The sequence below is a fragment of the Hordeum vulgare genome, chromosome 3H (assembly GCF_904849725.1).
Source record: "Hordeum vulgare subsp. vulgare chromosome 3H, MorexV3_pseudomolecules_assembly, whole genome shotgun sequence".
Classification (NCBI taxonomy): domain Eukaryota; kingdom Viridiplantae; phylum Streptophyta; class Magnoliopsida; order Poales; family Poaceae; genus Hordeum; species Hordeum vulgare.
The window spans coordinates 122,996,179-123,019,492 of record NC_058520.1 but is presented as its reverse complement, the minus strand read 5'-3'; the positions used below and the strand labels follow the sequence as shown (position 1 = coordinate 123,019,492).

Genomic DNA, 23,314 nt, shown 5'->3' with positions numbered 1-23,314 from the left:
AGGCTCGGGGCGTCGCGCTGGCGCTCCTGGGGGCCTCCAGCGGTGAGTAGGCAGGCAGGAGGTGGCCGGGGCTTGGCCGCCGTGCTCATCTTCTCCTGTGCCTACTGGCAGGAGGAGGAAGATGACCAGGGAGCCCCTGGTGGGCTGGGCCGGCGACAGGTAACAGGTAAGCCTCTCTTTTCACTTTTCCTTCTATTTTGTTTCTGTTTTATTTACTGACATTGTTTCTCATTTATTTTGGCTTCACATACAAACTATAAATAGTTTGAAAAATGCTCGGGTGTTTAGTTGGAACATTTCCAATCACCCATAAAGTTTTCAGCATTTTTGAAAGCTATATTTCTTTGAATTCAAATTTAAAACTTGAAACCAGTAGTCTTTTGCATTTATTTAAAATGCCAAAAGTATTAAGGAAATGGTTTCCTTCATTGCTTATTTGTTTTCAAGAATTATCAGAAAAGTTGAACTTTTCTTGAGGCCATTTTGGGTTCATTGATTTGAATAAGTTTATAATTCCTTTGAATTTGAGAAGTGGCTAGGGTTTTTGAGTTTCCCTTCACCACTTACTTTGATCTTGTTGCCATTTTCTTGGATGCAATGCAAAGAAAATATGAGCACAATGCTAAACCTTGGTTAGGGTTCCAGGGATGTGACAGCACCTCCAATCCCAGATCTATGACGTGCAAAACCAAAACTGTGAGTATGAATACAGATTTAAGAAAATGAGTTTGGTTGCACGCTTGAGGATCCCAGAGACTAGTTCATATTTTCACGATGGTGAGCCCATTCCTTGGAAGATGGAGGACAAACCTTCAACCTCACCAACAACTCCAACATCACTACCTCTAAATAAATACAACTAAACACATGGGTACGGGCACTCCCCTTGGCTTGTGCCAAGCTTGGGGGAGGTGCCCTGGTATCGTATCACCATCACACCTTTTACTTTCTTCGTTTTTCTTTGTTCGATCCTTTTGGTTATATCTTGATCTAGTAGAATAAAGTTTTAGTGTGATCTAGTTTTTAGTTTTTCTTTTTGTTCCCCCTATGTAAGCAATTCCAGAGTTATATAATAAAGAGAAGTTTTGAGTCGAGGGCTTTGCTTGCTTGCTATCTTCTTGAGAAAAAGAAATAGAAATAAGTATATAATAAAAGCAAAAGAGCATAAATAATGATCTTATGGGGAGTGATGACTTCACATATAAAAAGTATGTCGATTGAAATTTGTAGTGAGTTGACAAACAAAGCTATTGGTCATTGTTGCAATTAAAACGAAGTAATAAAGAAAGAGAGGTTCACGTATAAATATATTATCTTGGACATCTTTTATGATTGTGAGCACTCATTCAAATATTATATGTTAAAAGGATGATGTTGGACAAGGAAGACAACATAATGAGTTATGTTTGCTTATTTCCGAATAGAAGTTATATGGTTGTAGATCCTTCAACATGTGTCGCTTGCTTCCACCTCATATTAGCCAGAAACTCCTGCACCAAGTAGGGATACTACTTGTGCATCCAAAAACCTTTAACCTAGTTTTGCCTTGAGAGTCCACCATACCTACCTATGGATTGAGTAAGATCCTTCAAGTAAGTTGTCACCGGTGCAAGCAATAAAAAATGCTCTTTAAATATGTGTGATTTATTAGTGCGAGGAAAATAAACTTTATACGAACTTGTGATATAGAAGAAATAAAAGCGACAGACTGCATAATAAAGTTCTTTATCACAAGGGGCAATATAAAGTGACGTTCTTTTGCATTAAGGGATTGTGCATCCAACTATTAAAGTGCATGACACCCTCTGCTTCCCTCTGCGAAGGGCCTATCTGTTACCTTTACTTTCTAGTGCTTACCTTTATGTAAGAGTCGTGGTGATCTTCACCATTTCCTTTATTTTGCCTTTATCTTTTGGCAAGCGTCATGTGTTGGGGAATGGTCTAGACAAATATATCCACTCGGATGTGGGGGATCATGTTGACATTACCCTTGAGGTAAATAGTTGGGTTGCAAAATTATAAGCCCTATCTTTCTCTGTGTCCGATTGAAGCTTTGACCTCATATGTACCACATGAGTGTTACCAATTATGAAAGAACATAAGATGATTGAGTATGAGGATTTGATTTGCAAGCTCTTATATTGACTCTTTCCTACGTTGCGATAAATTGGAATTGCTTCAATGACTGAAATCATAATTTGTTAGTTCTTAATAGAGTTCTTGATTCATATTTTACCTTGTGAATGAATTGTTACTCTAGCATAAGATATTCTATGTCAATATGTGTTGTTGTTCTAAAGATAACCATGATGCCTTCATGTCCGTATTTTATATTTATTTACACCTCTAACTCTAAACATGTGGGCATATTTATCGATCTTGGCTTTCGCTTGAGGACAAGCGAGGTCTAAGCTTGGGGGAGTTGATACGTCCATTTTGCATCATGATTTATATCAATATTTATTGCATCATGGTATGTTAATACACATTATGGTACAATACTTATGTCTTTTCTGTCTTATTTTACAAGGTTTACATGAAGAGGGAGAATGCTGGCAGCTGGAATTCTGGACTAGAAAATGAGAAAATCTGAGAGACCTATTATGCACAACTCCAAAAGTCCTGAAAAGTTATGGAGAATTGTTTTGGAATATATAAAAAATATTGGGTGAAAGAAATACTGGAGCGGACCCACGAGGAGGTCACAAGCGAGGGGCGCGTCCTACCCCCCTGGTCGCGCCCTGTAGGCTTGTGGGCCCCCTGGCAGGCCTCCGGTGCCCATCTTCCGCTATATGAAGGGTTTTGACCTGGAAAAAATCAAGAGAGAGATTTCGGGATGAAGCACCGCCGTCTCAAGGCAGAACTTCGACATAACCAATCTAGAACTTCGGCGGAGCTATTCCATCGGGGAAACTTCCCTCCTGGAGGGGGAAATCGAAGCCATCGTCATCTCCAACAATCCTCTCATCGACAGTGGGTCAATCTTCATCAACATCTTTATCAGCACCATCTCCTCTCCAAACCCTAGTTCATCTCTTATATCCGATCTTTGTCTCAAAACCTCATATTGGTACCTGTTGGTTGCCAGTAGTGTTGATTACTCCTTGTAGTTGATGCTAGTTGGTTTATTTGGTGGAGGATCATATGTTCAGATCCTTAATGATTATTAATACTCCTCTGATTATGAACATGAATATGCTTTGTGAGTAGTTATGTTTGTTCCTGAGGACAAGGGATAAGTCTTGTTATAAGTAATCATGTGAATTTGGTATTCATTCGATATTTTGATAAGATGTATGTTGTCTCTCCTCTAGTGGTGTCATGTGAATGTCGACTAGATGACACTTAACCATTATTTGGGCCTAGGGGAAGGCATTGGGAAGTAATATGTAGATGATGGGTTGCTAGAGTGACAGAAGCTTAAACCCTAGTTTATGTGTTGATTCGTAAGGGGCTGATTTGGATCCATATGTTTCATGTTATGGTTAGATTTATCTTAATTATTCTTCCGTAGTTTCCTATACTTGCAAGAGAGGTTAATCATAAGTGGTATGCTTTTCCAAGTAAGGGAAGCACCCAAGCACCGGTCCACCCACTTATCAAATTATCAAAGTAACGAACGCGAATCATATGAGCATGATGAAAACTAGCTTGACATAGATTCCCATGTGTCCTCAGGAGCGCTTTTCTTTATATAAGAGTTTGTTCAGTCTTGTCCTTTGCTATAAAAAGGATTGGGCCACTTTGCTGCACCATTGTTACATTTGTTACTTGCTACCTGCTAGAATTACCTTATCACAAAACTATGTGTTACCGAGAATTTCAGTGCTTGCAGAGAATACCTTACTGAAAACCGCTTGTCATTTCCTTCTACTCCTCGTTGGGTTTGACACTCTTACTTATCGAAAGGACTACGATAGATCCCCTACACTTGTGGGTCATCAAAACCTTGACCATCTTTGATCAACGAGCTAGTCCTTCAGAGGCTCACTAGGGACAGTGTGTTGTCTATGTATCCACATATGTATTTGAGTTTCCAATCAATACAAATCTAGCATGGATAATAAATGATTATCATGAACTAGGAAATATAATAATAACCAATTTATTATTGCCTCTAGGGCATATTTCCAACATTGCACCCATAAGACATATGCTCCTTGGCTTGTGTACGGCTAAGTAACGACCACGTACGGATCTAGGCAGTTGCCCTATGGATGACCTATAAAAGTTTGTGATAGTATGCCTATTAAAAATAACGACATTCGTGCAATTCCAAATGGCCCAAAACAATGCACATACTCCAACTAGAATATGTGCCACTAGCTTAGGCTCTATCCCATTTAGCCAACTCCCAAAAAGGGTGTCAATGTTATCGGGAGGGCTGACGTTAAAAGCTACATGGAGCGTACGCCACAGTAGCTTCGCGAGGGGACAACCAATAAAGAGATGTTGTTGACTCATCTCTATCACACAAATAGAACTATTTACTATTCTCCCAATTGCGTTTTGTGAGATTATCTTTCGCGAGAATCACCTGTTTGTGAACAAGCCACATGAATTTTTTTATGTTGAGTGGATCCTTTATTTTCCAAATATGTAGAGAGTTTGGAATTAGCCCAGTGTTTATCATGTCCGTATACATAGAATTCACTGAGTATACCCCTGACACTGAAAGTTTCCAACAGAGTGTATCTGGTTCATCACAGGTTAATCTGCATCAACCTATACTCACAAGATGTAACCATCTATCCCATCTGACTCCTAATATTGTACTCACCAAATCCTCTTTTTGTTGTACTCTGTGGTACCAAGAAGGATACTGCATGGCCATCGATGTGTCCCCTAACCATGTATCCTCCCAGAACCTAGTCGAAGTACCACTCCCTACTCTGAATTTGGTCATGTTGAAAAATGATACCTTAGTCCTCATGAGAACCTTACAGAACGGCGAATCTGTCAGTTGCACTGTCACTTGTGCAAGTGTTTTGAAGTGTAGATACTTGTTACACAACAATTGTACCCATACTCCATCCTCCTCAACATAAAGTCTGTAGAACCATTTACTAAGTAAGCATGTGTTCTTCACCTCAAGATTTTGGTGTGCAGATGATATCCTAGTTTGCCAACTGATATTTGGTTTTAGTCTCATCACTTCTCCAAAAGAACCATGATCGATAGAAGTCTAATATTTTTTGTACCCATACGGGTACTTGAAAGAAAGACAGTAGGAACATAGGCATGCTAGTAAGAACATAGTTAATGAGTATGAGCCGTTCTTGGTAAGACATAAGTTTGCCCTTCCAGCAGCTTAGTTTTTTCTCCAATCGATCTTCTATGCATTTCCATTCTTTATTGTCGAGATTTCGGTGGTGAATTGGGATCCCTAGATATATAAATGGGAGTTTTCCCAACTCACAACCAAACAACCGTGTCTAATTATCCTCATCTTCTTTGGCGCATCCAAAGCAGAGTAATTCACTTTTATTAAAATTAATTTTAATACCAGACATTTGTTCGAAGAGACATAAAACCAACTTCATGTTTCTAGCCTTTGCCATGTCATGTTCTATGAAAATAATAGTGTCATATGCATACTGTAGGATAAACACCCCACCGTCAACTATGTGTTGTATGAGTTTACTAACTTCACCACCCTCTTTAGCCCTACCAATTAGGACCGCCAGTATGTCAACGACAATATTAAAAAGGGTTGGAGACATTGGATCACCTTGCCTCAACCGCTTTTTAGTTGGAAAATAACTACCTATGTCATGATTCACTTTTATCCCAACGCTATCTTTTTCTACAAAGGATTAAACCTGCTTCATCCAGGCCTCATTAAATCCCTTCATATGTAAGACTTGTTGTAAGAATGGCCATTTGACTTTACCATGCACCTTTTCGAAATCTACCTTAGAAACTACACCGTCTAGTTTCTTTGAGTGGATTTTGTGTAAAGTTTTGTGTAGAACTACAACACCCTCTAGGATATGTCGTCCCGGCATGAAGGCGGTCTGAGTTGGTTGCACCACCGCATGTGCGATACGTGTGAGCCTATTTGTTTCAACCTTCGTAAAAAAATTGAAGCTCACATTGAGCAGACATATCGGTCTGAACTACTCGATGCGGATCGCCTCCTGTTTTTTTGGCAACACCATTATTGTCCTCAAGTTGAGGTGGAATAAATTTAGTTGACCATTATATAGAACAAGGAACACAGGTAGAAGATCATCTTTGATTGTTTCCGAACACCGCTTGTAGAAGTCAGCTGGGAAACCATCCAGACCTGACGCTTTGTTATTTTTCATTTGTATGATCACCTCGAACACCTCCTTGATGAACGGGCCGATAAAATCTCATTTTCTTCTGAACCCTCCTACGGCAAATCCGCAATCATATGCTCATCAAATCATATGATTCTGCTCAGGTGGTCCAAAAAGTTTCTTGTAATATTCAGTGATGTACAATTTTAAGTTCTAATGTCCTAAAATTGTGCCTTCGTTTTACTCAAGTTGGATAATTCTCTTTTTCCTATGTTTCACATTAATAATCAAATGAAAAAATTGGGTATTATTGTGACCCTCAATTACTTGTCTAACCTTTGCTATGAGAGTCCACTTCATTTATTCTTCTCTAGGAAGTTTCTGCAGTCTCTCCCCAGCCTCACTCTTGGCCCTTCGGTCTGAAGTGGCCAACATGTGGGCCCCAACCTTAAAACCTAGATCATTAATAATTGACAAGAGTCATTGTTTTTCATCTTTATAGATTCCACCTTCGTTCCTGGCCCAACCCTACAAGAACTGTCTCAAGTCACGAATCTTACAATGCCATTTTTCAATATTTGACGTACCTCGATTTTCTCTCACCAATTCTGTAGCAAATTGAGGAAACCTTCTCTTTGGAACCACGCTGTTTCAAAAAATAATATATTTCTGTTGCTAATATGGGTCGACTCTCGTGAGTCAACGAGAATTTGAGTATAATCAGAGAGCGCCCTATGTAATACCCACAATGGTACTACATGAAATTTCTACTCCCATTCAACACCGGCTAGAACTCGGTCCAACTTCTCATAAGTTGGATTAGGTAAGTTATTCGCCGATGTAAATTGTATTCCCTTGAGATCAATCTCTCATAGGTCAAGACTTTCAATAATAGCGTTGAACATGAATAATCATATCCTGTCAAAATTATCATTGTTTTTCTCCTCTCTCCTTCTGATGATATTAAAATTACCTTCGACTAGGATTGGTAACATTTCATCGCCACAGATCCTCACTAATCTGCAAGAAAATCAGATTTGAAATTAGGTTGTGCAGCTCCATAAACTGCAATGAGAGGCCATCGAGAGCATCAACTTACTTAACATGAAATTTGACTCATAGTCCCTCCTAAAAACATTGCTTACTTTGAGAGTCTCACAACTGACTCTAAGCAAGATCCCACTGGACCTCCCTCTAGGTGGTAAACAATGCCAAGCAAAGTCAAAGGCACCCGAAACTGTTCCCTGTAACTACAAGGTAAAGTTATCTCTGCCCATCCCTAGTAACGCCATAAAGTCCAGTTTTTGCTTATTAGAAATTTCCACCAAAAACCTCATTTTAGCCAAGTCTTTAAGACCTCTGCTATTCCAAAATATTCCTCTCATTTTTCATCATGGAATTTATATTTGAATCTGACCCTCGCACTATGACACACCACAAACGTTGGGCAAATCTTTCTAGTCCACTTCTGTTTTGATTTTTCCAACAAGACAAATTGGTCCGCATGATCGAAGTGTGGTGGTGTGTTTTCTATTGGATGCATGGGCAACGCATGCGCCCCCTTCTCCATATATGGCTCTTGAATTAAATCATTATATTGCAGTGGTTGTGGTGTTTTTAGAGGTGACACATACTCCTCTACCTCCACCGCCCCAGCCCCAAGTACGCTAGTTGGGACTAAGTCTTCACATGAAAATTCTAGCAATCTGACCCCTAACTCATTAACCTCATTTTCATGCATCGGAGTTACTCACGCAATGTATTTTATCATGTTCATCACTTGCTCAGCCTCTAGGTTAAGTAAATCATTAATAGATTTAGACACCTCCACCAGTAGACCCAAGTGACACCCCCTTATTTGCATTATTGATAATGCCATTACAATACCTGATCAGGATAATATTGTGTTCAAAAAAGAGGATTTGGTGGCTTATATTCTTGGGCTAGCCCTTTGAACATTCAATCTGCAAAAAGAGGATTCCGTGGCTTAGGTTCCTTGCAAGATCAAAGTTTTCATGTGATTTTTGCCAACGGAGGTAGTTCTTACAAAAGATAATCTTGCTAAGCGTAATTGGCATGGCAGTAAAAAAATATCATTTTGTGATTAGGAGGAGACAATTCATCATTTATTTTTTTCATGTCCGTTTACTACCTTGATTTGGCGCACGATTCTTGTTGCCTACAATTTAGCGCCACCAAAAAGCATTCCAAATCTGTTTGAGAACTTGTTGGGTGTTATTCATCATAAGCAGAAGGGCCAAATTCCTGTGGGAGTTTGTGTCACTCTATGGGAAATATGGACTTGCCGGAAGAGGTGTGTTTTTAAGAGATCATTTATTCCTGATTTCTTGCAGGTTATCTACAGGACTACGGCACCAATCCATATGTGGTCATCACATAAGCACATGGAGACGCGGGCGTTTATGGCCTCTTGGTGCAATCGGCTGAAATGGTTGCATACGGCTTATTCAACCAATTTGGCTGGCGATCCACTCATAGATTATGTGGATGTGCTATATAATCTCGGTTCCAACTGGTTGTGGTAGTGTTACCTTCTATTTTTATTTTTGTCTTCAAGCATCAATAATACTCCTTTTTCTCTATTATATGATGGCATCAGGCTAATTCTTTTTTCAATGAACAACTACAATGTGCAACACGAAACATAGACCGGGACCTGATGATGGTGCTCCCGAGGCAATGAGCTAGAACTGGGCTCACGTGCGAGCATAGTTTGAGAAACTTAGCGATCCTTCAAGTGCATTGTGTCAAAAGATTGTCGTGGTCCTGCTCTTCTACACTGCCCAAAAGAGACAATAGACGACCATGTTGTCAATTCCAAACGGGAGCTCATGTAGAGGAGCAGCAAAAGCATGTCACATATGCTCTAATGTGGTTGTACGAACAGCGTCTATGCCAGCAATGATATCTATGTCAAGAAGACTGGCAACTCTGGGAACCCAATCAGAAGGTGGTTTAGATTCTCTTTATCCGATGTACGTTGCGCTGCACACAAGTGCGTCTGCATTTTTTCTCTTGCACTCCTAGAGGGATCAAGACACATAGAATTAGAAATGAGATGATAGGCCTGAAAATGTAAGAACTAAAGAAATATACCCCCTTTCCTGTATCTCTTCTCGAGATAAAACAATGTTTTTGCAATATTATTTCCTGTAAAATCTCATATTGAAATAATCTTGTAGACTTTAGTATTGCAAGGTGTAAGATGTTGATTGTGAGTTGCAAATCTTACACCAAGAGGTGGTATCTCTCAGAAAAGTATCCTTGTTTTTTCTCCTTTTTATTTTTTGTGTTCTGTCTATCCAATGCTTTCACTACCTGATTTGTTGGAATTACTACATTCGTACCAAAATAGACAATACTTGGCCCAGCCTTCATTATTCATATTAAAGGTGGAAATTTCCAAGTTTGATACAACACGAAGTTGACGATGGAGACACAATGAAGTGGGATGGCATTAAATCAGAGAGAAAGAAGAACATGAGGCGTGATATGGCGAAAGGTCGGGAGAGAGAAACAAGCTTTGATGTACCGATTTGGTAGAACATTGCATGCACATTTACTGTCCCCACAGTTTTACGGAGTATAAAAGTCGATTGAGTAGCCTATATGTTGGTTTTATGACCTTCAAGGAAGATGTGGAGGTTGCTAAATAGGAGGGAGGAAGACACCATATTTATGAATAAATTGTCAGAAAAAAATGATATTAATTTTTCCTGTGGCAACACACGGGCAATCAACTAGTTGTGGTAGTGTTACCTTCTATTTTTATTTTTGTCTTCTACTCGCTGATTTGAACTTGGTTCACATTTAATAAAACGGTTGTGCCAAAAATGGGTGGTTGCATAAATGCCTTGCAAAGGCTCATTTGAGAACAAACATAAATAGTTCCAATTTAGAAGAAGAAACTAAAGATGCAATCGCAACATCGTTGATAGTACTAGTAGCAGTGATCTACCAGATATGGTGTTCACCAATCAATGAGGCATGACATGTCGTGTTCATAGTGACCTATTGTATTGGTAGTGTGGTACAAGAAGAGTAGCAAACATATCTGAAGATGAATCACCAACATTTATACTGCCAAAAAATGACAACAATAAATGTAATCTCGTGAATGAACCTAGCACAGATCAAACAAATCATAATAGAGGTCGTGAGTCCATTATAGCCAGTTCAGTTCAAAGGCAGCAGTCCTATTCAAAAGCTACAACAACAAAAAAGACCTGCATATTTCAGGAAATATATCCCTCTCGTGAATTGAGAAACAGTTACAGGCCACACTAATACACAACTAGATAAATCATGATGGTATGCATCAACTGACATTTTACCGATCTCCATTAGTGTAATATGACATGAACTTTTCTCACCAGCCTAGTATTAGTTTTGGTAACTCACCATGTTGGACGGAGATGCCAGAGACATGGGTTCAGTGACAGTTCGCCTGAGTCATGGTGGTCCTATAGGCTATGGTGGACAAGCTTAGTTGGTTAATTTTTTCTATCTCTTACTGTCTTACACCAAAATAAAGCAAAGTAGACAAAGGAAGAACAAAAATACCATGTGTTTGAATAAACGACTTAACAGGAGGGGGCTCGGTGCACAGGAATGAGAGTGGGCGTTGTCATCACACCACCACTCCAGACCTCCATCATGGTCAACAATACAACCACCTTAACGCGGCCACACACGTCACTACAACTATATCTGTACTATTAAAGGGGATCTTGCCGTCTGTCGTGATGGTTCGACCACAGCAGATCCCGCGTCGTTACAGCTATCCCTTCCATCGATTTTTATTCGTCCCTCAATAAACCACGCGGCCCTTTCACCGATTTTTTCCCAACCCTCCATAAACCGGTTCAATACCCCACTCGTGACTCATCGATCGCATGCAGTAAAAAGAATCGTTAGATCCCGCAGCACGAGAGAACGAGTCCACGTTTCCCACCCCTTGTCGCTAAAAAAAACTGCCACGTTTCCCACCCCCACCTCTCCCCACCCCTCGTTCCCGATCTCGTCGCTCTCCTCCCAAAACTCATCCCACCAGAGAGAGGAAGGAGCACAGCCGCCAAGGCGCCGAGGAGGAGTCCTCCTGCTCCCCCTACCCCCTCCCCGGCACCCCCTTCTCCTCCTCCCCTCGCCGCATGGATCCGCACGGATCCGTCAGCGGAGGGGTCTCTAGCACGCCGGCGGCTCGACTTCGAGGGGGATCTGCTTTGAGCGGGGTCAATGGCCGGGGAGTCGCGCCGGACGATGCGTCACGGCGGGCGTTCGCTGCGGCGGGCGTGAGCGAGGCGAGGGACGGCGGCGCCGGTACTAGGGGAGGACGGGGGACGTCGGCACGTCACGACGGTCGTTCATTGCGGAGGCGCACATGGAGCGGGGCGCTACGGGAGGGGATGACGGAGGTGGAGGGGGATGCATTGTAGGGGACGGTGCGGGCGGAACACACCTTCCCAGGGCGGGCTCCGGGGGCCACCTGCATGTCGCTGGTGGCGCAGCGCATGCCGGCGTCGGGGTGCGCGGCGTGGCCCATCGTGCGCAACTTCGGCAACCCGCAGCGATACACGCACTTCGTGCGCACCAGTGCGCTCGTGGCCGGCGACGAGGCCAGCATCGGCAAGGCCTGGGAAGACACCGTTGTGTCTGGCCTCCCGACCTCCACCAGCTCCGAGCGCCTCGAGATACTCGACGACGGCCGTCATATCCTCAGCTTCAGCATCGTCGACGGTGAGCACTGCCTCTGCAACTACCGCTCCGTATCCTCCGTCACCGAGATCCTGCTGGGCCCCTACCGTGCTGTCGTCGAGTCCTATGTCGTTCCTGATGGCTAGCGACACTGGTGCTCAACAGGGGAAAAACTCAAGTGGCGGGTGCTCTCAACAAGATGGCGTTGCGCTCATATTTTTACATTTCGTCTTTATACCTCAAATACAATTATGTTCTCATCCAGATCAATGTGGAAACATATTCATCATCTGGGAACTAGACCATAAGTACTACTCCAAAACTGGGAGATTCCTCCGTTTTCATCTATTTACTTCAATTTTCATCTTATATGTTACCATTTGTGTTTGCATCCAAGCTCTTTGGTCAAATTTTCTATTCATTACTTATGTATCCACATTCAATATCAGATGTTGCATTAAAGTATGACTCTCCGAGATGCCCCCTCCCATTGCCTGTAACAATGAGTTTATTACTTCTACAAAAAATGGCCAAGAGAAGTTCAGTTCAACCTAGGCATACAATTTCTGAATATGGTAAAGCTGGAGATAGAAAAAATATCACTTCTAATGCACCCAGTGGCCCTCTGCTATGTTTCCTATACAGCTGGTTACATTCCACCCGAGGTTTATTCAGCAAACATGTTTCATGTCTGGATTTGTAATGTGTGAAATAATTCTACATGACAGTTTCATGGAAGTTGATTCATCTGGGAGAGCTGCGGCTGGGATCAGAGAATTATGAGCTGGTGTGTCCAAAGAAGGATCTGGTGTAAGCTCCAAAGACAACAACATGCAGGTATGGTCTGACTAACACTTCTAGCTATCATAAATGCCCATGTGTCCTCTTATATAAGAGTTGGCTAAAAACTAACAAATGTATGATTTGTGTGTTGGTGCTTATCAGCTTATACCATTGCATAGTTTGCATCGTCAACGATATAGCCTACCTAGCATATGAGTTTCTCTGCTTGTTCATGCATTTTGCTGAAATGCAGTATTTGATCCTATGGATATATGAGAAAACTGGTTCATGTATCTGGAGTTCTCAAAATCCATCAAATCTTGGTAGCTGGACTGGCTTCACATAGAGCATACGAAAATCACGTTCACTTCAAACTTTAGCATATTTACTCAAAATGTAGGATCAAATTTAGGTTAGGACTTAGGGGGACAAGAATAATTATCATATATCCCGTACTAGCACCTCGAAGAAACTTTTTTTACTGGACCTTGCTGTTAATAGGTTCATCATTTTTTTCACTAGCAGCCCGTTATTTTTGTCCCGTTGCAACCCACGAGCATTTGTGCTATATCTCTACTATTAAAGGGGGATGTGTCGTCGTGATGGTTTGACCTCCTCCCGTTCCCATGTATGATCCCTCTCCCACTCCCACCTCCTGCTTCTCCCCTCGATGTCACGCAGAAAAAATTGCTCCATCTGTCTATTTCGCATGACAAACCCCCGATCCCACCCATCGCGGTTAAACAAAGAATAACGAACCGCCACCACACAAACACGTCCCGCTCCACAAGTCCACCTCTCCCTAACCCCACGCTCCCGATCTCATCTCTCTCCTACTGAAAAGCATTGATGCCAGTGCTCGCCATACCACGCCAACACCCATCTCCATGCTATCTTGCACTCCAACGCAACCCCGCTCCCTCTGTATTGAGGACAATGGGGGATCCATGGCTCGTGGAAAGATCTGGAGCGCCGCATGCCGTGTATGACCAGGGCGGGCTCGGGCTCTTCCACCACCCCTTGTTGATGAGCGACCGAGGGAAGGAGCGGAGCCACAGCCTGGGAAGGCCAGTGGGATGCGGGAGCACGCGAGGGCGGAAGGTGGGACGGTCGACGTCGCTGTTTTGTTCGGGATGCTCCGATATGGTGATGCTCGAGCACATGCACATGGAAGACACGCCGCGGACCACCACCGCCTTGTGATTGAGCGCATCAGTGCGCGACTGGCCCATGAAGGGTTGGTGGCAGTACTCTAATAGATGTAGAGTGTGGCTATGAACTCCTCTCGCGGCTTGGCAACGACACCGGACAAAGCGTGCATCAGGTATGTCCTATCTTGCCACGGTTGTTGGTAATACAACATTTTCTCTTGGATACATTTCTCAACACTTGCCCTGTCGTCCCTAACGCGGGCACTGTCCAAGCTACTCCTCTCATGCCCCATATCAGCCACGACGATGGTGTTCGTCCACCTGCAGAAGTCGCCCAATCATCTGTGTCACCGTGTGTTCTCTCAGGTCAGCTTCTCTCTCTCTCTCTCTCGAGTTGGTACCTCTTGTTCCCCAATGCAACCCCGCTCCCTCTGTATTGAGGACAATGGGGGATCCATGGCTCGTGGAAAAGATCTGGAGCGCCGCATGCCGTGTACCTCTTGTTCGTCCACCTGCAGCAATCGCCCAATCATCTGTGTCACTGTGTGTTCTCTCAGGTGAGCTTCTCTCTCTCTCTCGAGTTGGTACCTCTTGTTCCCCTTCATTCACCCGTTTTGTGAGCCTGCAGTTTGATGTGGACGACACGCCGCGGACCACCACCGCCTTGTGATTGAGCGCATCAGTGCACGACTGGCCCATGAAGGGTTGGTGGCAGTACTCTAATAGATGTAGAGTGTGGCTATGAACTCCTCTCACAGCTTGGCAACGACACCGGACAAAGCGTGCATCAGGTACGTCCTATCTTGTCGCGGTTGTTGGTAATACAACATTTGCTCTTGGATACATTTCTCAACACTTGCCGTGTCGTCCCTAACGCGGGCACTGTCCAAGCTACTCCTCTCATGCCCCATATCATCCACGACGATGGTGTTCGTCCACCTGCAGCAGTCGCCCAATCATCTGCGTCACTGTGTGTTCTCTCAAGTGAGCTTCTCTCTCTCTCGAGTTGGTACCTCTTGTTCCCCTTCATTCACCCGTTTTGTGAGCCTGCAGTTTGATGTGTGCACTTGTGATTTTTTCTTTGCATGAAGTTAGCACATGGGATGGATCTGGCGTGATGGATTTAGCTCAGCCGAAGATGATTCTAGGTAATCTATTTGTATATGGCAAGGTAAAATGTTCTTATCCATTACTGTTCCAATGGCAGGGAAGGATGACCTTAGTCTAATTATGGCAAATAGGTGGACTATTGAGTTGCTGATGTCTGAGTGTGAGTAATTTTTTGCCTATGTGTTTGATTTGCAAACTCGTTCGATACATTTATCTCTCCACTGTTATTCTGAATAATTGCATGTTGTTATAAATTTCAAGTTTGCTTCTTCACTATAAATCTTCCAATTTCTTTTTACAAGAATCTTGCATACACAGAAAAGTGAGGCTTTGACAAGGGATTACGTGTGGACCATCTCGAACTCAATGAATATGTATGCTCCTTCTGTTATATTCTTGATTGTTTTTCTTGTTAGTTAGCATAAAAGATTTCTATCGTCTTGTTGAATTTGTTAATAATTAGAAAATGATTACATTTTTCTGATTAAATTTTAGTGATGCTTAGTTTGCCATGCTGTGGAAGGTGGAGGCAGTCTCGATGTGGATGGGTGAAAGGTAAAGGTTGAGGGAACGAGGGCGTCGAAGGATCCACCAAAGTTGCCATTGTAGTTGACCACGCCACCGGCGGTGTGTCAGACCTTTGTTGCCTCTGCAGGGAAGGGCAGAAGGCCTGCACCGCCATGGATCCTGTCCCATCATCTTGAGCACTTGTCGGTATTGCCATATTGCAGATTATCTCTGAGGGAAGTTACATTATTTTCCCGTTAATTCAGATATATTAATATGTCCAGATGTAATTCCAAATATCTTATGTTAGGCAAAGCTTCTAAAATCAGTGAAGCTCTAGAGCTACTAAGGACTGGTTAAATCAGTAAAGTTTTACAATATCTGCATGAGTGGTTATAACATAGCACATGTTATTTGGTACTTCACTATGTGGTATCCTTTTTTTTAATCTTGATTATTGAGTCAACATATTGATTGTGGGCTTATATACTGCCAAACTGGCCTTCTTATTCTGTCATCCAATTCATGCAAAATTCACGCTCACCATGACAAAGGCCTAATTTGTTAGCTGATGTAGTTTTCTAATTGTGTGCTCTTCATTTGTAGTTGCCAAGTCTTAAAATATTTGTAGTGACGTAACTTTTTTTCTTCATATCAGCAGGATTTTAGATAGCATTTTTTAATGCTAACTGAAGTAATAAACAAATTAGCTTAGAAGTCAGTGTAAAGTGCTTAAGAGGATTTTTTTTTCTCTGCACTAACAAAATTTGATGGCAATTCTTGTGAACTGATCAAAGGTCAGGTTTCAAAAGGTATGCATTTTTTTCATCATTCTCAGTATCATAAATCAATTTTGCACATACATATGATGAATATGATTGCTCATTTTCCTTTCATGGTAAAGAAATCTATGTGGCGTTACATGTCAGATGATACATATAGGAATTCATCCTACAACTGAACCTTTTATTATATGACACATTAGGAAAATATGCTTTCTACTTTTTTATATTTGCTTCCAAGAGGTTTAGTCAATTGTTAATCCGTTCCCTGCATTAATTTGTAAGGCTCTAAAGCCACGTTTTTCAAGCTGAAACAATAAAGGCTAACATGTCAGATGATACATATAGGAATTCATCCTACAACTGAAATTTACTGGATTATTATCTCGATCTTCAGTTCTTCTGATATATTTTTCACGATCCAAGTGTTAGGAACAAAGAGTCTAAGAAGAAGCATCATATTCCAATGTTGATATTTTATTCAAGCATCAATAATACTCCTTCTTCTCTATTATATGATGGCATCAGGCTAATTCTTTTTTCAATGAACAACTACAATGTGCAACACGAAACATAGACCGGGACCTGATGATGGTGCTCCGGAGGCAATGAGCTAGCACTGGGTTCACGTGCGATCATAGTTTGAGAAACTTAGCGATCCTTCAAGTGCATTGTGTCAAAAGATTGTCGTGGTCCTGCTCTTCTACACTGCCCACAAGAGACAATAGATGACCATGTTGTCAATTCCAAACGGGAGCTCATGTAGAGGAGCAGCAAAAGCATGTCACACATGCTCTAATGTGGTTGTACGAACAACGTCTATGCCAGCAATGATATCTATGTCAAGAAGAGTGGCAACTGTGGGAACCCAATCAGAAGGTGGTTTAGACTCTCTTTAGCCGATGTACGTTGCGCTCCACACAAGTGCGTCTGCATTTTTTCCCTTGCACTCCTAGAGGGATCAAGACACATAGAATTAGAAATGAGATGGTAGGCCTGAAAATGTAAGAACTAAAGAAATATATCCCCTTTCCTGTATCTCTTCTCGAGATGAAACAATGTTTTTGCAATATTATTTCCTGTAAAATCTCATATTGAAATAATCTTGTAGACTTTAGTATTGCAAGGTGTAAGATGTTGATTGCGAGTTGCAAATCTTACACCAAGAGGTGGTATCTCTCAGAAAAGTATCCTTGTTTTTTCTCCTTTTTATTTCTTGTGTTCTGTATATCCAATGCTTTCACTACCTGATTTGTTGGAATTACTACCTTCGTACCAAAATAGACCATACTTGGCACGGCCTTCATTATTCATATTAAAGGCAGAAATTTCCAAGTTTGATACAACACGAAGTTGACGATGGAGACACAATGAAGTGGGATGGCATTAAATTAGAGAGAAAGAAGAACATGAGGCGTGATATGGCGAAAGGTCGGGAGAGAAAAACAAGCTTTGATGTACCGATTTGGTAGAACATTGCATGCACATTACTGTCCCCACAGTTTTACGGAGTATAAAAGTCGATTGATTAGCCTATACGTTGGTTTTATGACCTTCAAGGAAGATGTGGAGGTTGCTAAATAGGAGGGAGGAAGACACCATATTTATGAATAAATTGTCAGAAAAAAATGATATTAATTTTTCCCGTGACAATGCACGGGCAATCAACTAGTTGTGGTAGTGTTACCTTCTATTTTTATTTTTGTCTTCTATTCGCTGATTTGAACTTGGTTCACATTTAATAAAACGGTTGTGCCAAAAATGGGTGGTTGCATAAATGCCTTGCAAAGGCTCATGTGACAACAAACATAAATAGTTCCAATTTAGAAGAAGAAACTAAAGATGCAATCGCAGCATCGTTGATAGTACTAGTAGCAGTGATCTACCAGATATGGTGTTCACCAATCAATGAGGCATGACATGTCGGGTTCATAGTGACCTATTGTATTGGTAGTGTGGTACAAAAAGAGCAGCAAACAAATTGAAGATGAAGCACCAACATTTATATTGCCAAAAAATGAAAATAATAAATGTAATCTCGTGAGTGAACCTAGCACAGATCAAAGAAATCATACTAGAGGCCCTGAGTCCATTATAGCCAGTTGAGTTCAAAGGCAGCAGTTTTGTTCAAAAGCTACAACAACAAAAAGGACCTGCATATTTCAGGAAATATATCCCTCTCGTGAATTGAGAAACAGTTACAGGCCACACTAATACACAACTAGATAAATCACTATGGTATGCATCAACTGACATTTTACCGATCTCCATTAGTGTAATATAACATGAACTTTTCTCACCAGCCTAGTATTAGTTTTGGTAACTCACCATGTTGGATGGAGATGCCAGAGACATGGGTTCAGTGACAGTTCGCCTGAGTCATGGTGGTCCTATAGGCTATGGTGGACAAGCTTAGTTGGTTAATTTTTTCTATCTCTTACTTTCTTACTCCAAAATAAAGCAAAGTAGACAAAGGAAGAACAAAAATACCATGTGTTTGAATAAACGACTTAACAGGAGGGGGCTCGGTGCACAGGAATGAGAGTGGGCGTTGTCATCACACCACCACTCCAGACCTCCACCATGGTCAACAATACAGCCACCTTAACGCGGCCACAGACGTCACTACAACTATATCACAATTAGTATGCGAACGGTCAAATAATAAATTATTGTTAAAGCCAAAGTGTGCATACCAAAGAAAAAAATCCAAATGTTTCCTTACCGTTTCAGTTCTTGCAGTTTGAGAGAATAGTTGCCCTTAAAAAAGAGTAAAATTAAGCACATACAAACAAACTGATAGGAGCTGGCCTCCTACCAGGGCGTAGACGTAGGTTATATGGGTGGCTGGGGGATTGGCGAAGCAGTAGGCGTGAGCGACGGCGCCGCAGCGCCATGGTCGCGAGATGGAGAAGGCCGCCCACGACGGCTAGGGTTTAGGGTTGCCGGGCAGAAGCCGAGCAAATAAATTTGCTTCTTCTTAATCTCAGAATAGGTCTTTACATGAGTATATATAATCTCATAGCTAGATAAACATACGATAACTGGGCTAAGCCCGTAACTATGATAAGTGGGCTAATCCCCTAATTACTGTTGGGTCGGCGGCGGCTATAAGTAGCCCCGGTCATAACATCTCTCCCCGCCTGCGCAAACGGCTCGTCCTCGAGCTGAAGTCTGGAAACTGATGACGAAATTCCTCGAGCTGCTCCGAAGTGGCGTCCTCCTCGGAAAGGCCTTGCCACTGAATCAGAAGTCGCCAAACGTCACGGCTCAGCTGAGCCCGCAACACCTTCTGTGGAACTGGAAGTAGGCGACCTTTGGCAGCTGTCGGAAGGACCGGCGAAGATGTCGGTGGCTCGCCGCGGAAAGGCTTGAGCAGCCCCACATGGAAGACATCTTGGATACGGGCGCCCGACGGCAATTGTAGTCGGTAGGCCATGCTGCCGACGCGCTCCACCACCAGAAACGGCCCGATGTAACGTGGCCCGAGCTTGCGCTTGGCGCGCAGGTCAAGCAAGTGAGTGGTGCAGTGGAGAAGGCGCAGCCACACCCAATCGCCTACCGCAAACTCTACATCACGATGATGGGCGTCATAGTAATTCGTGGACAGCTGTTGTGCTTGGAGAAGACGTTGACGCACTACCGTTGGCAGTTGGCGGAAGGACCAACGAAGATGTCGGTGGCTCGCCCCAGAAAGGCTTGAGCAGCCCCACATGGAAGACATCATGGATAGGGGCTCCCGGCGGCAATTGTAGTCGGTAGGCCACGCTACCGACGCGCTCCACCACTGGAAACGGCCCAGCTTACGCGACCCGAGCTTGCGCTTGGCGCGCGGGTCAACCGACTGAGTGGTGTAGTGGAGAAGGCGCAGCCACACCAAATCGCCTACCGCAAACTCTGCATCGCGATGATGGGCGTCATAGTACTTCTCGGACAGCTGCTGCGCTTGGAGAAGACGTTGACCTCATCCCTGCTGCGGAGAAGCTAGCCTACCGCCTCGGACTGAGCCACCCCTTCCTGGAACGGAAGCATAGGCGATGGAGGGCGGCCATAAACGACCTCGAACGGAGTGGCTCGCACAGCGGAGTGATAGGATGTGTTGTAGCAGTACTCCGCCGAAGCGAGCCAGTCCACCCAGGCTCATGAGCGATCACCTGTAACACAACATAAGTACATTGTGATTACCTTGTTCACAATCTCTGACTGGCCGTCGGTGTGAGGATGGAACGTTGTGCTCAGCCGCAACTTGACGCCCGCCATCTTGAAAAGATCACGCCATATGTGGCTGGTAAACATTGGATCTCGGTCACAGACGATGGACGAAGGAAATCCATGGAGACGGACTATGCCGTCAAAGAAGGCATGTGCGACACATGTAGCGGTGTAGGGGTGGCCCAGTGCAACGAAGTGAGCATACTTGGAGAAACGGTCCACCACCGTGAGAATGACATACTTGCCACTCACCTTGGGAAGACCCTCGATGAAATCCATGGAGATGTCCATCCACACCTGCGAGGGAACCTCAAGGGGTTGCAGTAGTCCTGCGGGCTGCAACATGGTGGTCTTGTTGCGTTGACAAGTGACGCAAGACCGAACCCAATCCTGCACCAGCGCGCAGTCACCGTGGATGAAGAAGTCGGTGCGAAGGCCATGGAGCGTCTTCTGTACTCCTTCGTGACCGACCGAGTGATTGAGGAGCAGGATCTGGTGACGGAGGTCGCCGTCGTTCGGCATAAAGAGGCGCCGCCCATCGAGGAGTAGGCCACCCTCCAGGCGCCATGGCTCAGACAGCGCTCCCTCCTGGAGCTGCTGTTGGAGCAACTGGGCATCTGCCGCTGTCGCTGTGGCCCATAGATATCGTCGATGAAGGCGAAGGAGGGGCCGGAGCGGATGCAGAGGGAAGCTCCCTTGGCCTCGCCGATGTCAACAGCCTGATCGGTATCGCGGCGGGATAGTGCATCCGCGACGGTGTTGAGGCGGCCCTGGCGATACTCAACGGTGAAGTCGAACCCAAAGAGTTTGCTGATCCATTGATGCTGTAGAATGGTGGACAAGCGCTGGTCCAACAAGAATTTGAGGCTGTAGTGATCTGTGCGGATAAGGAACTACCGCCCCCACAGATATGGCCGCTAGTGTCGTACCGCCTGGACCAGCCCGATGAGCTCTTGCTCGTAAGCGGCGAGCTTGTGATGATGTGCAGCGAACGGTCAATTGAAGAAGGCGAGGGGCCCTACACTCTGATGGAGGACGGCGCCGAACCCCACGCCGTAGGCGTAGTAGTCGATGGTGAACAGCGTGTCGAAATCCGGCATCTGAAGAACTGAATCAGTCGTGAGGGCTTGCTTCAGTGTGTGAAAAGCTTCAGCCGCGTCGGTGTCCCAAGCAAACGTGTCCCGCCACAGCAGCCGCGTAAGTGGAGCCGCAATCAGGCCGAACTCCCGAATAAACTTACGGTAGTAGCTCGCTAGCCCCAAGAACCCGCGAAGAGCCCAGGAGACTGCGGTTGAAAGGATCGATATGGTTGACTAGAGGGGGGGTGAATAGGCAATGACCACTTTTTAATTATTCTTAACAAGTTAGGGTTAGCAATATAAAGGTTCTCTAAAATGAAAACTAGGTGATGAACCTATATGATGCTACAAACTATAATCGCTAAGGCAAGTAAGAAATAGTCTACAACAATAACATACACAATGTAAAGATTAGAGATAACCGCAAGTGGAACCAATGAAGACGAGGATGTGTTACTGAAGTACCTTCCCTTTGACAGGAAGTACGTCTCGGTTGGAGCGGTGTGTAGGCACAATGCTCCCCAATAAGCCACTAGGGCCACCGTATTCTCCTCGCGCCCTCACACAATGCAAGGTGCCGTGATTCCACTATGGGTTCTCTTGAAGGCGGCGACCGAACCTTTACAAACAAGGTTCGGGCTAACTCCACACAAAGCTTGGAGGCTCCGAACAAAACGACGAAGCTTCACCACAATGGAATGTGGCTCCGAGGTGACCTCAACCGTTTAGGGTGCTCAAACACCCAAGAGTAACAAGATCCACAAGGGATTAGTGGGGGGAATCAATTTTCTCTTGGTGGAAGTGTAGATCTTGGCCTTCTCAACCAATCCCTAGGAAATCAACAAGTTTGATTGGCTAGGGAGAGAGATCAGGCACTTTTGAGCTTATGGAGCAACAAAGGAGCTTGGGAGGGTCAAAGGTAGGGTTCTTGAGCAAGAAGAACCCTTTATATAGTGTGGGAAAAATCCAACCGTTTTCCTCACTCACAGCACGAGCCCGGCGGTACTACCGTGGCAATAGTGGTACTACCACTGACCCTCCAGCGGTACTACCGCTGGCAGCAGCGTACTACCGCTGAGCCCATGGTAGCTCAAAGATACTACCGGGCCAACCACCGCCAAGAAAGTCTTCGCAAAAAGTCTGACGTAGTACAGCCGCAAGGATGACGGTACTAAAGTCCTGGAGCGGTACTACCGCTGACCAGGGGCGGTACTACCGCTGGGCCAGCGGTACTACCGCCAGATCCAGCGGTACTACCGCTAGGGCCATTAGTACTACCACTAGGTCGAGCGGTACTACCGCCAGAGGACATTTTTGCAAGAAGAGAGATACCAGAGAGGGGAAAATCTCCATAGTTGCAAGGGAAAGGAGATGGAGAAAAGTGTGTGCATGCAAGATTGATTCCACCCAAACCTTCCCAATACGGATCCCCTCTTAATAGTACGGCATTTCTACGATTCAAAACCACCAAAGAGAATCGTAGAAGACACCGTGCTTCTATTCCACGGAGGGTGCCAAATCGTCTTGTGCCTTTGTCATGTATTATCTGAAATGCTCAATGCACACAATTAGTCCACTAAGGTACTGTCATCAATCACCAAAATTACTTAGGCATAAATATGACCTAACAGCGATGTCGGCTAGGTGGCGACGAAGTCATCCTTGTCCGCATCCATGGCAACACCCGCCGCCGAGATGACATGTCCAAG

The 23,314-nt window shown here is 44.0% G+C and overlaps 1 protein-coding gene and 1 long non-coding RNA gene across 2 annotated transcripts; both read left to right on the top strand.

Annotated features, from left to right (window-relative positions):
- Positions 1 to 11,350: 11,350 nt before the first annotated feature.
- LOC123443208 (abscisic acid receptor PYL9-like) lies at positions 11,351 to 12,350 on the top strand. The gene has a single exon (XM_045119509.1). It carries the CDS (start codon positions 11,777 to 11,779, stop codon positions 12,125 to 12,127), a length of 351 nt encoding a protein of 116 aa, XP_044975444.1. The 5' UTR covers positions 11,351 to 11,776; the 3' UTR covers positions 12,128 to 12,350.
- Positions 12,351 to 15,405: 3,055 nt separating this feature from the next.
- LOC123443209 lies at positions 15,406 to 17,501 on the top strand. Its single transcript, XR_006630589.1, has 2 exons — positions 15,406 to 16,344; positions 16,843 to 17,501. It is a non-coding gene; the product is annotated as an uncharacterized LOC123443209 (long non-coding RNA).
- Positions 17,502 to 23,314: the final 5,813 nt, after the last annotated feature.